This window comes from Thermobia domestica, chromosome 12 (assembly GCF_964235325.1).
Source record: "Thermobia domestica chromosome 12, izTheDome1.hap1.1, whole genome shotgun sequence".
Taxonomy (NCBI): Eukaryota; Metazoa; Arthropoda; class Insecta; order Zygentoma; family Lepismatidae; genus Thermobia; species Thermobia domestica.
In genome coordinates, this window is record NC_137465.1 from 211,009,381 (window position 1) to 211,031,657 (window position 22,277).

A 22,277-nucleotide genomic window follows, 5' to 3' on the forward strand; every position below is an offset into this window, starting at 1 on the left:
TCTTCACTGTGAAGTAACAATCAATAATACCAAATAACCAAAAACCAACTGCCTCCCTTCAATTCACTTTCCCGCATTTCATCTGAGAATGGCAGCGTTCAAACGACTCAACGTTTGGTAGGTACCACAGAGGATCGAGCAGTTGAACAACATTATGTGGTTTGAATGCCATCAATCAGCACTCAAATACCCCAAAGACTGGTAATAACACTAAGCGAGTTGCCTAGCAAAGTTCGACTTTGATACTTTGGAATGCAATTTAATTCATTTAAATTAAATTATGGATGCAAATTTTTTATGCTTGTTAATGTCCAAATGTTAATCTTAAAATATCAATGTCTTTAGTAAGGATATTGCATAATAACAGTCTTAGAACAATCAAGCAAATGCATGGTTACTTTTGTGTCCCGTGCGTAACGCTTAATTTTGGCTTATAACTCAAATTTGCAATTGTTTTGAGTATTTCATTTTATTTAACTATTAATTTCCCCCTTAATTTTGACATACTTTTTATTTTATTTAAAAACACATTTTAGTTTAAAAAAGCAGTTTTTGTGTACAAATGTCCCGTGCGTAACGCTGAGAATTGCCCTATAACTGGCTTAGCAGTGAGTGAATTTATAAATTATCTGTTATGCAGTTAAGCTAACATACTATGTCTGGTTATGAACTTAACACTTTTGAATGTTCACAGATGAATAATTATATTGTTATAAAAAGTATACACTATACTACCGTTGTACGCCAAATTGAGTCATCAATAAAATAATTGTCATTGGTGACAAGAAGAGATTGTAAGCAACCACTCGTTTTATTTGACAGTTTAATTTGAATTACTCGTTTTTTGACTGTAAATTGATTCATGTACTCACTATTCCTTTTAATTATTGATATTTTATTTAGTTATTATAGTTTGTTTAGTAATTGGATCTTTATTTTTTGTTCTTATGGTACGTTTAAGAGCTTCAGAGAGACATTCAAAGCCTTGTAGAAGAGGGAGGAGTGGGAGGGTTCAACAACCATTTTGAAAATACTTTGAGTCATTATCTTGTAAATAGAAGATGCCTTTGAGGTACAGCGTCACACACACACACACACACACACACACACACACATATATATATATATATATATATATATATATATATATATATATATATATATATATATATATATATATATATATATATATATATATATATACATTGGTAACTAAATTATGCCGCAATATATTTCTCAGCATCCATAATGGAGTCACCAGATGATATCAAGCCTCTTAAATACATTCGTCCGTCCTCATGTTTTACTGTCAGGGGTGATGTAATTATTCTAGTTTTGACATTACTATTTTGATTGGATATGATCTAGACTGAAAACATTAATTATTTATTGATTATTGTACAACAATTATTTCATAATATCACAAAATTTACATTTTGTCCCCCCCCCCCCCAGTAATCGTTTCGATAGTAGATTGACCAAATTCTTTTCAGTTTTTAAAGCCGTGATAATCGTTCATGTTTTCCCTTAAGAATTACCATTAAAATCAAAGTTAGTCAACGATCATCAGTGTTGAAAACCAATTTGGAAGTCAGATGTGTTAATGTGGCCCTGAAGATGCTAGTGGAACAACTAGCGAAACTATCCTCAGGAACAAAAACACATTGAACATGACGTAAATTCTAAACTTTGGTTTGTCGCTGAAATTTCCTGTATTTCTAGGCTAATTTATTTTTTCTATTTCCTTCACAGGTATTGAGAATTATCAGTGCAAATCATTTCGGATAGTTTAGGCATTTTATGGCCGGTGTTGAAGTGGACTCCAAAACTGAAATTCGTCGTATCATCTAACGATTGTCAAAGTGTCTTCTTAAGTATTTGAGTGCTAGCTCGTACTCCTTTATTGCATGTCATTTCGATTGAATCGTTTTTAATGTTATCCAGTATCGTTGGACAGTGATTTTTTTTAAAATTAAGAAGTAGTGAACTAAAAACAATTCAATATACTGAGCACACAAGTTTTCTAAACATGCTTTCAGCCATCATTTTTAGGGAGTTCCAGTTGAATTCGATTGCGAAATATCAGTTGATCCTTAAACCATGGAAATAGAGTCGTTGAACTTCATTCAAGTTAGGAAAGGTTAGGGCGTAATGGTCCTTAAAGAAGTTGGCTCTGTTAAGTCGTTTCAATGATGTAATACCCAGCGTTGATTCGTTGCCAATATGGTCATTCGGTAATCTAACTATAGAAATAACTCCATAATTTTTGGAGCAATATTGTTTTATTTGTTCATGGGGAGAAGTTATTTATCTCTACAATTCATGCTTCGTACATACAGACGAGATCAAAAAGAACCAGTTATTAGTAATACCAGGGACGAGCCTGTAGCGTCTTTTATCCCCGACTTACCATCGCTTTGAACAGTTCGAATCAGTAACTACTATCTACGGTTGCCAGACGGCTAGCTTTTGATTGGACCGTCCTGTTTTGAAGGAGGAAAAGTGATGCCCTCTTTTGTAAGTCGGATGTGTATTGTCCTAGTTTTATAGCATAAAATTAGTTCTTGATTTAAAAAAAAAAGAAAAAGAAAAGAAAAAAGAAAGAAATGTGGATCTTAACATGGGAAAATTATTCTACGAAGAATATTGGTTTATTAAGGAAATAGTGTCATCTGAGAAACTAAAGCAATTCTCAACAGATAAAGAAAAGTATACTCATTTTAACTACTTCGAAAACTGCAAAATAATAGCCTCTTACATTTTTCCACATCAAATTGCAATGCTGAATGTGAGAATATTTTCACAAATGAAATCTCTGTGAACATATACTAGAAATAGTCAGTATTAATGAAGTGGAAATAGAATTTCAAATTCATAAAAATTATTGAGTTGAGTTGATTTTGAGTTTAACGTCTCGTTCAGCAGCAAGGCTATATGAAACGTGGACCTACTGATTAACGTGGAATCCGAACCACATGAGCTCCACCGGGAATCGAACCCAGGTCTCCCACGCGAAAGGCGCGTACGCTAACCCTTTAGCCACAAAGGATCTCGCATCATAAAAATTATGAACGAAGTTGAATGGAAAAGTTTGTGCGCTGTAATGTATAACAAGATATTACGCGACAAGGCTCAAAAGTGACAAGAAGTGCAAATAAACTTGGTTTCTTGTGGTAGATCGCAAGTTTTGTGTGTATATATATAAAATAATATTTTTCAAAACAACACCGACAATGTTTGGAAGGCGATTCCTGACACCAAGGTAAGACAAAAGATATAGACCAACCTGGGTGCACAGATGCTTCCTTTCGGAGCTACAGGCTGCCGAAAACATGAAAAAAAATTAACGGTGGCGTGTTGTTTGCCACGACTCGATTTTTGTGTTGTTTGCCACAATCTTTGCATTCTGATCTTATCAGATCTGATTATCGTGAAGATACACACATACTTGGAGTGAAAGGAACCATGGAAACTACTCTAACCCAATGAGAGCTTTTCCGCAATTCACTGAAACGAAAAAATAAATAAATAAAATAAAGAAAAATCGATCCACTTTAGTATATATTCTGAATGATTCGAGTTTCTTATACTCTAAACTTAATTTTTCCTTGCAGGTATCACCACCAGATGAACACGGTTACTGTAGTTTGGGAACGAGTGTTGATTGCGTACGAGCTGCTCTGTTGCACACAAAAATCATCATTGGTAAGAATACGTATGAATTGCTCAAGTATTGTTCAGGTCATCCTGTTCGTATGCAATTTTCATTTTTAGATTGAAATCAGGGAGAATAAAGGAAATGCATAACAAATTTTGGATTAAAGTTTTTAATATAGTTTTATGTTATTTAATTAAGCATAATATGATATATATTGATCATAACCAGCGGCGCACATCTTTCTTCAGCATTGGGGAGGACGGGTAAGACCATTCTCATAATCTTTTTAATTTTTTGAAGCGATATTCAGAATATTTACGAAGTTGAAAAACAATGCTGTTGAGGATCTGGGGAGCAGAGTTGACTTCAACATTGGGAGATTTGGGGCTTATTCTGGGGGAGGGGGAGATGAGAGACTCATTACGGTAGATAAATCTCATTTCTGAGTTGAATCTGTTGTGTATTGTATATTAGGCGATGTAGATTAAGTGGCAGTCGGACACAAATCATCCAATTTCTCCCCAAATAACACATTTCAAATAGGTTTATGGGGGGGGGACAGTCCCCCATTTTCAAGATTGAGGGGGACATGTCCCCCTTATCTCCCCGGGATTTGCGCCAGTGATCACAAAATGTTAGTTCTAGTTTCAGAATAAATTCGCATATATATTACCCACTCATCTGAAACTCTGTTACAATATATTGCATTTGTTCTCAAACTTTCCGATAAAGCGGACCCCCTGTTCATTCGAAAAGTGATCTACGTACCCCCTTTGCAATGTTGTCTGAAATTTCGCATGATATTAAAAAAAAAAAATACTAATTAGAATTACCACTAACAAGAAAAAGATCAAGAAGAAATAATACAATAAGTAATTTATTCTTAAGTAATTTATTCTAAAGATACATAATTGTTTCCTACTGAACAAAATTGAAGTTGAAAATACAGTAACTTTCAAAACTGAAAATCAATGCATTTTTTTTTTTTAAAGGAATCTACTAGATAAACAGTTTTCTCAAATGTGGGGAATGAAATTCTTTGTATTTTTCCATAATTGCATTGGGAGGGGTTTCATATATATAATGTTTGTCATTTTCCAAGATTATATATATTCTTGTGTGTCAAGACTATATATATGAAGCTGTAGTCTTAGAAATTGTATTTCATAATATGTCTGATAAAAGCAAAGATACTTTGCCAAAACCGTAACGGTATTGTTTATTATATAGTACTAATATATGATTTGGTCAGAATTTCTTTTATTTGATAATATTTAGATGTTCGAATTAGAACCTATTTATGTGCTACCTGCCTTATATATTTTCAGTTACCTATTTGTGTGCTACCTTCATATGATATATTTTCTTACGAACACAAATTCTTAATTGCAATGTAAATAAAAATTTCATTTCCACCAAGGGGAAAGGAGAACAATAGATAGTAAGTATGGATACAGAGTAGTTCGAAAAAATATAACAATGTGTAATTGTGAATAACTCTCAAATATATTGACAGAAAAATCTCATTTTTGGTACTATTATAGTTTAATGTTCTGTTATTCATTGCAGTGTGTGATGATGAATTGGTATTAGTTTGTGTGTTCAAATTGTAGACTGTTAGCATCAATACGCTGCAGATGCCGCCAAAGCTGATATATACACAGGAATGCTCGGGGGATGTTTGTAGGTAATTCTATGTACGAGGATTTTGTCCATAAAGAGCGTTGTTGCCAGTGAAAGTTTAAAGGAGTGAGGTCTGCGGAATGTGGGGGATAGTCTACAAACCCTCTTAGATCTATCCATCGTTCAAATAAATTTCCACTGAAAAATTGCCTGACAAAATGACGGTAGTGAGGTGGAGCACCATCTTGTGGGCACCTAGATCTTTCGTCCCCATTTAGATCTCTGATTGTACCCAAAAAGGATGTTTCCATCATCAGCAGGTACCGGTATTGTGCTGTGAAAGAACCGACCAATCAAGCCACAATAAGACAACCCAAACTGCTTATTTCCTCCTGGGGGAAAAAAACTGTTTTATCCACGTGGATTTCTAGATTTAGAACGGATCACAGACCCAATTTTGTCGGTTTACTGTGCCATTGCGTTTGAATGTGTCCTTATATCACACCTCACAATCATCTTTGCAAACGTTACATCGTTGTCCACCATGGTTTGAAACCACTTAGAATACTAATCTACTACCTGGGTCGTCCTCGTTTATTGCTTGCAGCAACCTTGAAATGTAGACTTTCCACTTTGCAGTCCTCAAAATGTGGCGAACACTTGCGCAATTTCTGTGGTGAGTGAGTGAATAGTTCTAACCAAGTACAAGAGTAAGCAGGACTTGTTGTTGTTCTGAGTAGTTTCTGTGCACATCTGCAACACAACCGTCGGTTTCAAATTTACCACAAATTCAGGCAATTATTAAACGTGTAGCGGTTGTGTTCCAAAAGCATTCCGTCATTGTTGTTTTCATCTCACTGTTGTTTTCATACTTCATATAACACCTCAAGAGTGCCTTTCTTTCTTTAAATGTCTGCTTTGTAACCATGTTGCTTCACTCACGCCATCTACACAAAAAGAGGAAATGAAACCATTGTCGGGATGCAGTCTAATAATACACCATTAAGCTATTAATACTGTCACGATAAATTCCTGATGTATAAAAGACTGCTGTGTAATCTTTAAATTTGTTTCCACAAGTACTGCAATTATCTACCTTAACACAGCCATCGTGTAAGTTCATACATTGATAAACATTAGAAAAGTATATTCGTTAAGTGCACGTACTTACAATTTCAAGGGGCCGCGGTGGCTCAGTGGTAGAGCGTTCACCTCTGGTGCTTGGGGTCCCAAGTTCAAACCCTGCTCCCGCCAAGTGAACTTTGTGGTGGGCAAACACCGTGTGCATGGGTTTTCTCGGGGTTCTTCCGTTTCCTCCCGCTTTCTTCATTTCACCAATTCATTCCTCTCTCATCATCACAGTCTCCTTTAGCCTAACCGGCATAATCGTGGGACGTAAAACTCTTTTTTACAATTTTAACAGAAGTACAGTAAGTGCATAACCCGAACACTAGTCAAAAAACTAAAAGAAATTGGCTTTTAAAAGTCTGTAATAGTTGTAACGCTAAACAAACAAAAGAAAAAAAACTATCAAATTTGGGAGCCGAGCTCAACATTAAAAAAGCACAGTGTATTATTCTGCTTCCACTAAACTTGTATCTACATACAGATATATTTAACACCATAAGTCTAAGGTATATACTCGTTTCATATTTGTCAATACCTAATTAGTACTTGAAAAGTTCCAAGAAACACAAATAAACATAAAATTACACACATTAAAATCAGTCCATCAAAACTAGCCTATATTTTTTATTTTACCATAAACAAAATGTTTATATTTTGGCAAAAATTCAGTCTAAATTTCCATTTTTTTAAGAAAAAAAAAGTTTGTTAGTTATTGCTATAACTACAATAGCTCTCGTATACGTCCCGTTCCATATTAGTCATAAATAACACATAGCATAACTGCATGATTGAGGCGCCAACACTACAAAAATGAGACTTTTTCCGTCGATCCATTTGAAAGTTATTCACAATTACTTAATTTGTACATTTTTTAAAGCCACTTTGTATATTTAATATGTATGGATATGTTAATGATGATAGAGAATTGAAATTATTTTGTGTTTCAGCTCAAGTGAATTGCCAGATGCCTCGGACCTTCGGAGACAGCCTAATCCATTCCTCTCATTTTGATTATGCCGTGGAGGTAGACGTACCGCTGCCCAGTCATGGCGGTGGAGAACCCAGCGAAGAGGAAAAGAAGATTGGGGCTCTAATCGCCGAGAATCTTGTTGATGATGGGGCCACTTTACAGATGGGTATGCATATGATGTATTTTTATCATCAGTCTATATTATTAAAAATAAATGTAATCTTGTTTGTGATCACATCATGGCCAAATGGCTGAGCCACTTAACGTGGATTTTTAAACATAGCATCTATCTAGGACTGCGTTTCTATCATGTCACTTCCACCTAAAAATGCATAGAGTAAGGAAAGTAGAGGAAGTACAAAGCTTGACCAAATATTTCACACCACAACAATGGATTCGTTAATTATTACATTTATGTACAAGGTAACAAAAAAAGTTCGTGCCGTTCTAGAGCAGTGATAAACAAAGATCAATACAGTGGACGGTACGTATCTTTAAGTTCCGAAGTAATCTCCATTAGCATCTACCACCGTTTGCCAAAGTTCCTGCAGCTGCGCAATACCCTGGTGATGAAACTCGGCGGTCGAGGATCCAAAGTAGTCCGTGAGTGCGTTACGCAGGTCATTCTCATTTGCGAACTATCTCGACGGAATGAAACAGGTGATAATTTGTTCGCTCAAGGTCTGGTGAATATGGTGCATGCCCCAGTCTCTCCCAGTCAAGTTGCTGAAAGGTCTCCCGGATCCTATTTGCCACATGTGGCTTGGCATTGTCGTGCAGAAACACTACACCCTTGTAATTCACCAATTCCGGCTCCCTCTACCAATACATGGTGTATTCTTTGCAACTTCTGAGAATACAGGTCAGCAGTGATGATCTGATCAGGTCGAAGGAGCTTGTAATGCACCACTTGTCGAGAATTCTACCGTACAGAGAGCATATCCTTTCGTGGGTGTAGAGATGTGAGGAACAGGGTCACGTAGTCACAACTAATGCCCTGGTACGCTTGAGAGTGTCATAAAGGAACCACTTTTCGTCGACACTGAGCAGGCGATGAAAGCTGGGTGTGTACAGATGACGAGTGAGCAAGGACAAACAGGTTGTCACTGTTTTTCCTTGTTTGCTGCCGACAATATGTCGGATACCCACTTGCTTAACTTGTATGACTTCCCTATTTCATGCAAGTACAGTCTGTTTCAGTGGAAACATAGAACCTTTCTGCATGTTAATCACACGTTAGACCAGTGTCCTTTTCGGTGGCTGCTTTCAGGGCCTGCTTTCGTATGTGGTCGCCCACTGCGAGATATCTCCCAATCGAATTTCTGGAATCAATGCTTAGTGGTGCGTTCGTTCACGGCATTCTCCCCAAACCCCTGGCATATGCGGCAACTTAATGCAACAGCTGAAGGCCTACTTGAAAGTCATACAACACACATACACATGCACAGACAGGATACTTCGATACCTCCTTTTCTCTTTGACATTGGACAAGTTATGACTGCTCCATGTGGGCAGCGTGCGTGTATTACTGAAGGTTAGACTACTGTGAGGATGCTGTGTGTCTGAATCTACTGGAGCAGTTCTTTCATTAGTTAACTGACCATGAGCACTATTATTATTTCTTTCATCAGATTGGGCAGTGTGCCATACGTCATATACATCCTTGCCGCGTTTATTAATTATTCACAGATAAACGTAGAATGAGAAACGGTTGTGGCATTTGTAATCATCAGACATACCTAGGGGCGAGGGGGGGGGGGGCAGGGGTAGCGTTTATTGATCTAATCCACGGGCTTGTTGCCTGGACGAGCACAACAGCAGATTAAAATTCATGTCCAGAGCATCGCCCATGTGGTGCTGTGGAAGACATTGTCAGAACATGATTTCACAGACATAACGTTAGAACTGGCGGAAACCATTTCCAGCATGGGGTAATGTGTAAGGGCGTTCTTGTTTAATTTTTATTATTATTAACAAAAGACTCTAGAAAAGGCACCGCAAAAAGTTTTTTTTTTAATTTTTTTATTTTTATTTTTTTTATTTTTTATTTTTTAATTAGCCAGCCTATATTATGGAACGATCGAAAGTTCCATGAATACTATTGTTGAATTTGCGTTTATAATCTCCAGTAAACTTTTGACTGTAAGCACAAATATGGGATAAATGTGTAATAATAATAATAATAATAATAATAATAATAATAATAATAATAATAATAATAATAATAATAATAATACTGCAGCTTACTGCGTTTAAATTGTGCTGTAGTTGTACTAAACAGTTTCAGCGAACACTCAAAACTAGTTTTACAGTATATTTGTAGGGACAAAAAAGACCTTATGCAAAGTGTTTAGAATAGCAAGAAGGAAGAAAAATCGTTGGAAACAAAAGTCCTTTAAGAAAAAAGTTTTACTTAGCAAGTTTTAACTCCATCACTCTTCAATTGAATATATCCAATGCAAGATGACATTCTGGGAAGTGACAACAAGTTACATGTGAAATATCCTGAGCTATCGATGAAAATGACGTTATTTGCTGAAACAGTTTAATGTAAGGTCCATTTATATACAGGGTGTTTCAAAACAACACTGACAACGTTTGGGAGGTGATTCCTGACATCAAGATAAGACAAAAAGTATAGACAAATCTGGGTGCACAAATGCTTCCTTTCGGAGTTATAGGCTGCGAAAACATAAAAAAATAAACATTAAAGGTCCTTAGCTCCAAAACTATAGGACCTTCTGTAGTCGGTTCAAGACTTCACTTAAGAACTAGTGGGTGCCCTATCCAAATATCCATGTTTCGGAATCCTGCGGTAGTTCCACAACAATTTTTATAGAGGTAGTTGATGAGTACCACAAATTATATGCCCGTAACCAAACTTGCTCTATAAAAATTGTTTCGGAAGTACCGCAGGATTCTGACACCTGGATATTTGGATAGCGCACATATTAGTTTTTAAGTGAAGTCTTGACCCGACTATGGTGGGTCCCATAGTTTTGGAGCTATGGGCCCTTAAAGTTCGTTTTTTCATGTTTTCGGGAGCCTATAACTCCGAAAGGAAGCATTTGTGCACCAAGGTTGGTCTGTACTTTTTATCTTGGTGTCAGGAATTACCTCCCAAACGTTGACTATGTTGTTTTGAAACACCTTCTATCTATCTATCTATCTTATATATATATATATATATATTATATACCGTATATGTATGTCTAGAGTGGCCCATTTTGATCTTTCCACGGAAATATCTCGAAAACGGTTGATGAACCGAACGAAACTCAAATAGGAAATGTCATGGGGCACATAAAATAGTGTTGTCGCGGTGCCCCCCAGAGCCGCCCTTCATGGGGGCCGAGGGCCCAACTTCAAAATTTTAAATGGAAACATGCGGCGAGTGATACCTCGTTCGATAGATCTTTAAAAACTATAAAGCGTTGTGGCAAAAAAAAAAAAAAAAAAAAAAAATTCGTATCAGTCACCATATTCAAAATGGCCGCCAAGACATGGTGTCTGTATCAAATGAAAGGTCCAGTACCACTAACATGAAAACGGTTGCAGATAAATAAACAGAACAAAAAACGAAACAGGAAAATGACCTGGAGCACGTGGAATGATGTCGCGGTAATCCCTAGGGGCACCTTGCGTGGGGACCCAGGTCCCAACTTTAAAATTTTAAATGGAAACATGAGGAGGGTGATCCTTTGTTCGATAGATTTTTAAAAGCTGAAGAGCGCTTGGCAAAAGATTGATCAGATGGGTCACCGATTTCATAATGACCACTAAGACATAATACCTGTATCAGATAAAACGTCCAGTGCCCATAGAATGGAAACTGTTAAAGATAAATGAACATAAATATTCGAATAGGAAATCACCGAGGGTATTTATCATTTCACAGCTCGAGAATGATGCAACAGAGGAAAGTATGATTAGAGTAAAAGTGCCTTAATATAAAGGGGGAAATCTAATTTCTAGAAAAGTATCACTCCAACCTCCCCTCCATAAGTGGGGGGGAAGTGGGAAGGAACGGTGAAATTTCAAATGAGAACCTTAGTTTTTACAAATTTAATCTACACAATTGAATCTGAAATGTGCTTTATAAGAGATAGATGTCTCTGTAATGAGAAAAATTAGGTAAAATTCGTGTTAAATGCTTCCATTTTTATTGCAGCCAATGTAAAAATGAATCAACTGAAATTTGGAACAAAATTGTCGAACAATGCAGTGTTTACAACAATGTATACAAACCGCCGTCTGCACAACATTGGTTCGATTCTTTCCCTTCTGTGTCGTGTTGCATGGTATATCCAGGGCTTTTTATTTGTTAGTCTCCTCACCTCTCACGTCCGGGGTGATTTTTTTCTTCGTGTCGTGAGTCTCTGCCTCTCACGTACCAACAAAATGGGGAAATCCATCTCACAGTTTGGAGTTGTCCTCACAAAGTGGGGACATTTCCGTTTGCCTGTATACATAAATTAATCCTTCGGCGAAAATGCATGACAGTTTGTAATAAAACGTTAGATGGGATTTGAGCACAAGCCACTCAAATTCGCTCCATCATATCTTCCCTAATGCATTTTTCAAATATCTCCAGAAATAAAAATCTGGGGATCATGCGGGCCATAGTATTGGCCCTTTTCTCCCAGTCTATTTTCCATTATATCGCGTGTGCAAATACTCCACCACTCTTTGCGCAGAGTGAGGCGCCGCTCCATCTAATTGCACCTCACTCTTCATTATGGCACTTTTGCTCTAATCATCTTTTTCTTTGCTGAATCACTCTCAAACCGTAAAATGATAAATACCCTGTGTGATTTCCTATACGAGTTTTATTCTGTTTATTTATTTAACTGTTTTCATTCTATGGGGACTGGACGTTTTATTTGATACAGGTATTATGTCTTGGTGGTCATTTTGAAAACTGTGTTTATTATGAACCTTTTTTTCCCACACCTCTCTTTAGTTCTTCAAGACCTATCGAACGAGGTAGCACTATCCTTATGTTTCCATTTAAAATTGTAAAGTTGGGCCCTGTGTCCCCATGTAAGGTCGCCCTGGGGTCACCGCGACATCATTCGACGTGCCCCATGCCATTTTCCTGTTTCATTTTTTTGTTCTGTTCATTTGTCTACAACCGTTTTCATATTAGTGGTATTAGACTTTTTATCTGATATAGGTACCATGCCTTGGCGGCCATTTTGGATATGGTGACCGACAAATCTTTTGCCACAATACCTTTTAGTTTTTAAAGATCTATCGAACGAGGTATCACTCGCCGCATGTTTCCATGATAAATTTCAAAGTTGAGGCCTGGCGCTTCATGAAGAGCGGTCCTGAGAGGCACTGCAACAATACTATTCGATGGGCCCCATGGCATTTCGTGTTTGAGTTTTTGTTCGGTTCATTTATATTCAACTGTTTTCGAGGTATTTCCGTGGAAAGATTAAAATAGTAAATATAAAAATAATATGTAAATAATATACTTACGTGCCAAAAATCGTGGGAGAGTGGAAAGGAACAAGTTGACATCGCAGAAAACTGGTGAAACCGCGCAAAGCAGTTTGTGCTGTTAGCTGGACTTTTGTAAGTATAGTGAAACTTCCTGGTGATGGCAAGCCGACGAGAATGTTGAGCCTGGGATGATAGCTAGTCGTAGACGAAAGGAGCCTTCGATTTCGGAAGTAGTTCGGAGAGTAAATTTTTCTCGCTCCACAGACAAGGGTGGACCGTGAGCACTGAATTAAAAGTATTACGATCCATCAGGGACAAAGCAGTGCCCGCCCACGTATTCTGAACGGCTATGACCGGCGACGCCTGGACAGACAAGCAACAAGCAACAGTGAATGAACTTACAGTACGAATCAGTCCAGGACGTCTCAGAATTGTATTTCAGAGGTCAGTGCAGCGTAGTTCGGTTTCCATGGAGTATTGTAGCCTAGACCGATAGAAGTGCCTTAACTAACCATCGGCAGCGGCGACTCCCATCTGGTCGGAATACGAGGATGAGGCCTTAGATGATTGGCAACGTGGTGAGATAAGTTTCCAGTTGGGACGTGGGAATGGTAAGGTCCGGATGTAGCGCAGATCCTATAAGGCCTGTCAACAAGGCACTCACCAAGCTGGTGGTGGATCCGCAATGCTTAACATGGCTTGCTTTGTGTCTTCTGGTCTGTTTGAACCGGACATTTACCGTTCATAACCAGGTTCTGCTGCTTGGTTACCATCTTCAAAACCTTATAGACTTCGCGTATTGTGCCAGCAATGGAGTTTTCCAGAATGACAGAACTCCATGTCACTAGGCCGAATTGGTGCGCGAGTGGTTTGAAAAACAATGTGGACACTTGCAACCCCTTAGATCTCCGGGCATGAATTTTGCCAAGCATATTTGGGATATCGAACGGGTCACTTTTGTCCAGAATTCTCCACTTGCAACAAGCACTGAATTGTGGACGGCAAGAAAGACTTCATGGCTTCACATCTTTCGAGCAGACTTCTGGCGACTTGTTCCGTTCCTACCACATCAAGTTGCTGTCCTTCGCTGTGCTCGAGGAGGTCCACATGTTATTAGGTAATATCCCATTACTTTTGGCACTTAAGTATATATTATAATCTATGATAATATGATGTATAATAATATAAAAATAGTAATAGTTGACCCATGCATAAATACGGGTCAACGCATGAGTGTTGTACCGGATATTTTTTCTATCTTTTATTCTCAAATTCTTTACGTAGTATCGTTTATCCCATTTGTTAACATCTTTTGTTCATTATTCTTTTTACCTTTAAAACACACATAACATAAATAGGCCAGATATATTAGGACTACGATTCTTCATTTTTTTTAATACGTTTTTTTCCCCTTTTAAATTGGAAAAATCTTCCTGAAAAGTATATTCATTTATTACTTACTTCAGATGTTTAATCTTGTGACACCACGTCACATTTATCTGCTAAACCAAAAGTATTTGAAATAATTATTTCGATAACTTCTTTCGTAGTATGTGTTGGTATGTTTTTGTCATTGTAGGAATTGGCAGCATTCCTGATGCCGTGCTATCAGACTTGAAGGGCCACAAGGATCTTGGAATCCATTCGGAGATGTTCGCTGACGGCGTTGTGGACCTCGTCGAATGTGGTGCCGTTACTGGCAACAAGAAGACCATTCATCAAGGGAAAATTGTAGGCAGCTTCCTTCTGGGCACCAAGAAGTTATACGACTTCGTTGATAATAATCCATTCGTTTGTAAGTAATCTACACGTAGAAATAGGGAAAACGTTATATGGAAGTTGAACAAAAGGATGAGGACTAACTACAATAAAGTGGTGTAGTCTTTGCAGTTAAATTGTATGTAAAGTTGGTCGCATTTTTATAGTGCTTTTATTAGTTATTTTTTTAAAGTAAAATTTTCCAATTTCAATTTCACTTACTTCCGTATTAAATAGAGCTCTAAAATATTCTGATGATGATACCAGATGACAATACAATATTTTCTCTTAATTTTCACTTTAGCTTTCGTTTACTGTAAAATTAAGTTTTACTTGTAATTTTGGTTCCTAGTAGTACTTCCGAGTACTTCGAAAGATTTCGGCCAATCCCGAGAGGCTTGCTGACGAAGAATAAAAACGAGGAAAAACATCGGGGGGAAATAAAATGGAATGAACTCATCGGGGTAGAGCAATGCGAAGAAATCCTTGTTGTAGCTGCTAGTCACACGTCGATGTTTTTTATTGTTTTTTTATCCTCTAAACAAGGCTGTAGGGGAGAACCGAAAGCTAGGAAGCACGAAGTATTATCACGAATCACAGTTATAAGTAAGTGAACGATTGTTAAAATTCCTAAGCGTGTTTTGTTTATTACAACCTGTACTAGCTATGTATCCTATTCTGTTGTGCAATCAAATATGTTCTGTATTTGCATTTACACAGTACAAGCCGAGCTGAACTCAGAAGCTCCCAGTATGCAAACTGTGGAACACAGCCTCTGTTATTGTGCCGAGCCTGTCCTTTGGCCACTAAATATAGCGGTCTTTAGTTCCTGGGCTACTTCCCCACCGAATTTCATTCAGATCCGGCCAGTGGATATCGAGAAATGAAGTACCAGGTAGAAGAGACGAGCATGCCCCTGGCTACTCCGGCTACCAAAGTAGCAGTTTTTAATCGCTTGGTCATGGGCTGTTTGCTCACCAAATTTGGCTCATATCTGGCCATTATAGTTACGGAGAACTAAAGTGCTTAGCTTCGATCCCCCACCGCATATCTCCCGCTGGGGATCGCATTGCTGGCAACTGGAGAGACCTTGTATACCAAATTCATACATCAAGGTCGCTACGATTTAACAGTTCTTAATTGTTCCATAATTAATATTTATTTCTACCATTGTCCTTCTTTTGACAAGATGAAGCAGCAAATTACTGGAATTTAGTTCTCTCCAAGATTTGGTTACTTTCCAGTTTCAGTAGTACTCCGTTGGCCTAGGGTGACCAAACGGTCCGTTTTGTAACGACGTGTTCAGAAGTTGTGTGGTCTTCCGAGAAAAATGTGAACGGGATGCAAAATTCATTTTTTTCCTTTAAAAAAAAAAATACAAGTGTCCCGTTTTTGGCTCCTAGTTATGTAGTATAATTTTCACATGTAGTTAAACTTCATGGTTAAGTCTTCGTTTGGAAAAATTCCGAGATTTTGTAAAATAGTTTCATACTTTTCGAACTCTGTAATAAATTCCATGTTTTGATATTCGAAAAAACCTTCCATGATTAGATAATGGAAGTCTACTTCTTCCTCTCTGCCGTAAATAAATGGCTGGATTATCAAATGACGCCAGTTTCCCGAGCGTCCCGTTTATTCTATTTTCCTAAATCTTATCACCCTACGTGGGACCATATGTATATCAATTTTACATCAACTACGAAACAACAGTAATCATATTTTTAGTATCAATTTAAACTGAGACGTGCATCTAAATATTTATTAGTGCCGAAATTTTGAATGGAAACTTCCACATTCGTGCTTAACTATACAGTATTTTATATATATATGGTGGACTATTTATTTGATACATCTGTGATAACTGAGAAACCAAAAAGAGAAAAGCGAAACTTCGCATGGAGCAACTATAAGGAAGGGGACATCGTTTTACGTATTAAACACCACCACCCAGTGAACAGTGTTGCCATCCCAGTATAAAGTTATATTTTTTCAAATGACACTACGTCAGATTATTTCAAATCAATATGTTAAACGAAAACTTAGAATACCACATTTATTATTCAGTGTTGCAAACTAAGAATGTTAAAGTATCACAAACATCCAAAGTTCGGAAGCCTCTATCACACATACAGCACAACGGAGATGGACAAGACAATGAACATCGGAAGTACCTTAGCGTTGGATATTATAGTCATAGTATGACTTGTTTTGAATGAATAGCAACGAAGTTACAAGGGCTTGAAAATTTGAATTTTTTGAAAGGCTTTATTTCGAAAACGTGCTTAGATAAGTATCATATCTAATCACTTGTGTGGTTTGCAATTGGCAAACAAATCATTTTGCCGTTGACAGTACTTCGATATCTTAAACCGTTCCGGAGATATGATAAACACTGATAAAGTTCGCAACACTGCTGAAAATGGCGTATTTCTGAACAATATTTAAACTGATTATTGTTTTCCTTCTCTTTTATAGCATTGCAGGAATAACTTTAGTAGGTGTAACTACAAGTGCTCGCAATTACATGTTTTAAGCAGTGTTGCAAACTTCAGCAATGTTTATCGTATCTCCAGAGCGGTTTGAGATATCGAAGTGCTGTAAACGGCAAAATAATTTACACATTCATTGCAAACCACGCAAGTAACTAGATATGATTTGTATCTAAGATTTTTTTTAAAATAAAGCCTTTCGAAAAAAAAAATCAAATTTTCAAGTCTTGTAACTTCGTTGTTATTCATTCAAAACAAGTCATACCATGACCATAGTATCCAACGCTAAGGTACTTCCGATGTGCAACACTTAGTTTGCAACACTGAATAATAAATATGGTATTTTAAGTTTTCGTGTAACATGTTGATTTGAAATGTGTAATAATCTGACGTAGTGCCATTGGAAAAAGTATAACTTTATACTGGAGTGGCAGCACTTCACTGGGTGGTGGTGTTTAATACGTAAAACGATATCTCCCTCCTTATAGTTGCTTCATGCAAAGTTTCGATTTTGTCCTTCTTTTGGTTTCTCCGTTATTACTGATGTTCCAGATAAATTGTCCACCCTATATATATATATATATACACACGAGGGTCATTCGGAAAGTAAAGAACGTTTTTGTATAAACACTTTAATAACTGATATACAAAGGCGAAATTTGTGTTAGACACGGCGCACAACAACTCTGCACTTGAGTGACGTAATGCTGTTCGCGATTTGGCTCCCATCTGACCGTGATTTAGGAGGCAGAAAAGTGAACTTATCAGCGTTGCCAACTGAAATAAATATTCGCCATGAATTTAGAAATGTGAGATATTATTCGTAACTCGTACGTTGTACTTTTTCATCTATGTATATCTAGATCATTACTATTAATAATAGACGTTGCATTCCACAAATAAAAATGAAAGTCAAATATTTTTCATCTATGTGTATGTGTACATAAAGGAAACACTCACCTACATTTCTTCTATTCCGGATAAGTCACCGTCAGTGTCCTTTTCTGAATCACTGTTGCTATCACTATCGACACCACCCAGACTGATAACAACCCTCTCAGAAATTTTATCCATAATTCCTTCTGCTTCCCAATACTGAGTTTCAATTTGCTTCACGTGATTACAAACTGATATCCATTCGTTCCTCCCGATTTGCCCGAACCTAATTTCACAGAGTTTTTTTTGAACATCATTAATTTTGAAAGTTGTGTTTCATGAAGCAACCCATCCTTGGGATCTTTTTGTGCTTCACTTTGGGGTTTATAACATTTATAGTCACGTTAAATTCACTACAACACACACCGAAACACCTACAAACTATTACACTAGCCTCTCCACACTACACTGGACCGGAATACGATAGTAACAAGGAACACCTTATTTTCAATCTACCAGCACACTACACGAAACCCAGCGAAAGAACAAAACCTCCACAAGCATCGGAAATATCTTATTTCGAGGGGTGAGTGAGCAATGTCTCTTGTTTTAGACCCTAAGCGAATGGAATGCTACGATTGCCAAAATGTACCATGTGTTCTGTTGACCAACAGATGTGTGGGAGGATTTCTTTTTCTTTTCTTTACTTTTTTTTTTTTTTGGTAACCCAAAGGTCAAAATAAGAAGGGTGAAAGAAGGTTTTCCACTCAGTATTACTTAGCATTGTGTTATAGTGGTGTATATAAATCTGAATTTTTGTGATTTGTAGAACTAAAATACTATGTGTATCTATTCTTTTGTGTGTTAATATCTGGGTTTGTGTGGATGTATTTGTATGAGTTCTTTACCCCTTTTTTTATGCCGGCACGTTCAGGTGTTTGATACATTCAGTTATTCTTAATTTTAATAATTGATTCTCTTATACTTTGGTTAATTAACGCTATGATATGGAAGATGAAAGATCTTTTTTAAAAAACTCGGGAGCAGTACTACGATCAGAAGTCTAAGTAGGGAATTGATATATAGTGTCAGAGCTTACTTCGAGAAAGAAAGAGCAAACGACGGTCTATTGTTGTCAATTGTACCAGTCCAGTTGCAAAAGCAGTGGAGAGGATGTGTGATGCTTTGCAAAGAGGCAAACATTCAGTAATAAACAAACTATTAAAAAAAAAAAGATTAGGATCTACTACTGAGAAGTTTGGATAATCGCGGTTGGCAACATATCTTGCGCATGCGTAGGATCAACCATTTCCTCTCATTTTCATCTCACTCGCTCGGGAAGCAACGGTTTCAAAGTGCAAAGTTATCTTGCGCCGTGTCTACATACTATGTGATACTTAAGTTACTTCTCGACATAGTCGCCATGTAAATTTAAACACTTGTCATACCGTGGTACAAGTTTTTCTATGCCTTCGGCATACACAGTTGCCGCCAAACTGTTGAATCAATCACTAACAGCTTCCTTAAGTTCATCATCATTGCCGTAGTGGCTTCCACCCAAAAAGTCTTTCAACTTTGACAATTTCGTACAACACAGATCTTGAAATTTCAGGAAAGAATTCGTGCAGCCCATCAATAATGAATCGCCTATCCTCTTGAATTTTCCGCTCAATTCTTCCTTTGATTTCGTCAGTCACAACAGAAGGCCGGCCCGAGCGTTCCTCATCGTGCACATTCGTCCGTCCGTCATTAAACATAATGCACCACTTACGAACTGATGCTTCATTCATTACATTTCCATACACCTCAGTGATTTGTCTATAAATTTCTATCGGACGCACTTTTCTTGCATTCAAAAATCTTATCACACTACGAACCTCACACTTGGCGGGATCAGTAATTGTATCGCACATTTTACAGTCGCACAGCGAAGCAATAACGGACCGTAGCGGATCGCAGCTGGTGCCAGACTGAGGCTAAAGCATGCCCAGGTCAATAACACAACGGCAGCGGGGGTGGGGGAACACGCGCTAGCGCAAAACGTTCTTTACTTTCCGAATGACCCTCGTATAATATATCAGGAATGCAAATAACCACTCGCGTGGGGCGAGTGGTTCATCGGTGCGGGCGAATATTTAATATCATACCGAAAGTAAGTAAATGATTGCTATTGTGGAATGTGGGCTAGTAGCTTTTTTTTTTCTTGGGCGAGTTAGTTTGTAGCTTATTTGCATCCCTGATATCATATATATAGGGTGTCTCAAAAGTCCCTTGACATTGGATAACTCTTGTCATTATATATATAGTTAGTAAAGTCAATAATAGTCCGGGATTTTTCCCTTCACAATTTTATAATAAAATCTATTCTCTAAAATAATTACAACGCTCTTATAATATAAATGTTTCCAGTAGAACCTGAGTACACGTAAAGTGGCTTCGGTTTTTGATGCAGTTAGAAATTAGGTTTTATACGGACATCCTTTGCTCAATTCGGCCTCCAAGGTATTGTAAAGATTGGTCTCACGAGAATACTCCTTCTGTCCAATGCAGCTACCAGAGATTGGGTGAGGTGGGATCTCCCTTGTCCAATGCGATCTCGGGAACGGGTGTTGTAGGTTATTCAATCAGTGTACCACTGATAATTTGGTCCTCTTCTGGGCTTTTTCCTGAGTATCTCGTTCCTCATCGGCTTCCGTCGTGCAGGCTTCGTATCTTCCTGTTTATTAAGGTCTGTCCTCATTCTTCATTAATTTGATACATACAAAAAGTACAAGACAGAATTTTATTCTGTGATGTGACTGAACTTCAATCTACCGAGGAAAGTAAGAGATTCTGCCGAAACATTAAAAGAAAATCGTAACAAGTGCTAAGTTTAACTAATTAGTTATTCACATGCATCAGTTTCTGTCGTTAAGCAAATATGAAGATTATATTGTTTGTTTGTTTTTTCAGTTATGTTGGATGTTGGCTACGTGAACAACACCCAAGTCATATCAAGGAATTCCAAGATGACTGCCATTAATTCGTGTATTGAATTGGATCTTACCGGACAAGTATGTGCTGACTCCATTGGAACAAGAATGTATTCAGGTTAGAATCATTTACATGTTGAATTTCTCTCTTAATTTGTATTCTTTTAAAAATGAAATGAAATCTGTGAGTTTTACGTCCCACGGTTATGCCGGTTAGGCTAAAGGAGACTGTGATGATGAGAAATGAATGAAATGGTGGAATGAAGAAAGTGGGAGGAAACGGGAGAGCCCCAAGGAAACCTACGCACACGGTGTTTGTCCACCACAAAATTCTCTTGGCGCGAGCTGGGATCGAACTAGGGACCTCATGCACCAGAGGTGAACGCTCTACTACTGAGCCACCGCGGCCCCCTGTATTCTTTTAAGTTGCTGAGGCTACTTCAATTATCAAGGAATAACATTTGTTTTCAACCACCCTATGTACCCTGCTATTCCGATTGTTCATTCCACACTCATGATGATGATTGTGATTCATTGAAACCGTTTGGGGGCACGTGGTTCAATGATAGAGTGCTTACCTCTGGTGTGTAAGGTCCCTGACTCGATCCCCGCCCAAAGAAGTTTGTGGCGTACATCATTGTGTCCATTGGGTTTTCTCGGGGTACTCCCATTTCCCCCCACATTATCCCTCTCCCTTAGCCTAACATGCATAAACGTGGGACGTTAAACTGAAAGATTCATTCCATTTTTTTGAAACAGTTTGTTGCCTGCAGGATTGTACAATGGTCATAGATGAGCTTTTAACTATTGATAGTATCACATATCTTTCCCGTTCTAAAATTAAAAATTACTTTAAATGATTTGCATTTAGTATCAATAAGTTTAAAAATCAGTTAGAATAGTACAGGAAAAACACTGAAGCTCTTCCTCTTGTTTGCCGCATAAATACTCTGCCAATTACTTTTTACGTGTCACTCGGACTTTTGTGTATAGTTACTAACGCTCTCGCCGTCTGTGCGAGTGTTCCTGAGTTCGAGTCTCGATGGGGACATTCAGCCCGAAAGGTGTAAAAGCCTATTCAGTGCAGCCATCCTGAATGAGGTTTTTCCTAGGTTTTCCTTATTCCCACCAGGCAAATGCCGGGATGGTACCTACCATGAAAGTTCCTAGGCCGCTTCCTTCCTTGTCCACTTCCGCAGGTGGTGAGATCGCCGAGGAACGTCATCCCTCCTATGTGACAGGCTAAAATGTCAATAGATACCAAAAGCTCAGAAATATACAGTGTGATTCGTGAGGAATGTCTGTCATAAACTCATTTATTCATCATTTTGGCAATATGCAGTTCAAGCAGT

At 37.8% G+C, this 22,277-nt stretch overlaps 1 protein-coding gene across 1 annotated transcript in view; it reads left to right on the forward strand.

Annotated features, from left to right (window-relative positions):
• LOC145667018 (succinyl-CoA:acetate/propanoyl-CoA:succinate CoA transferase) overlaps nt 1-22,277 on the forward strand; it is a 125,811-nt gene that overhangs the window by 93,759 nt on the left and 9,775 nt on the right. The window contains exons 4-7 of the mRNA XM_081734704.1: nt 3,615-3,705; nt 7,357-7,545; nt 14,410-14,625; nt 20,906-21,043. Of these exons, the coding sequence (XP_081590830.1) occupies nt 3,615-3,705; nt 7,357-7,545; nt 14,410-14,625; nt 20,906-21,043 (634 nt within the window). The remainder of the gene's footprint in view (nt 1-3,614; nt 3,706-7,356; nt 7,546-14,409; nt 14,626-20,905; nt 21,044-22,277) is intronic.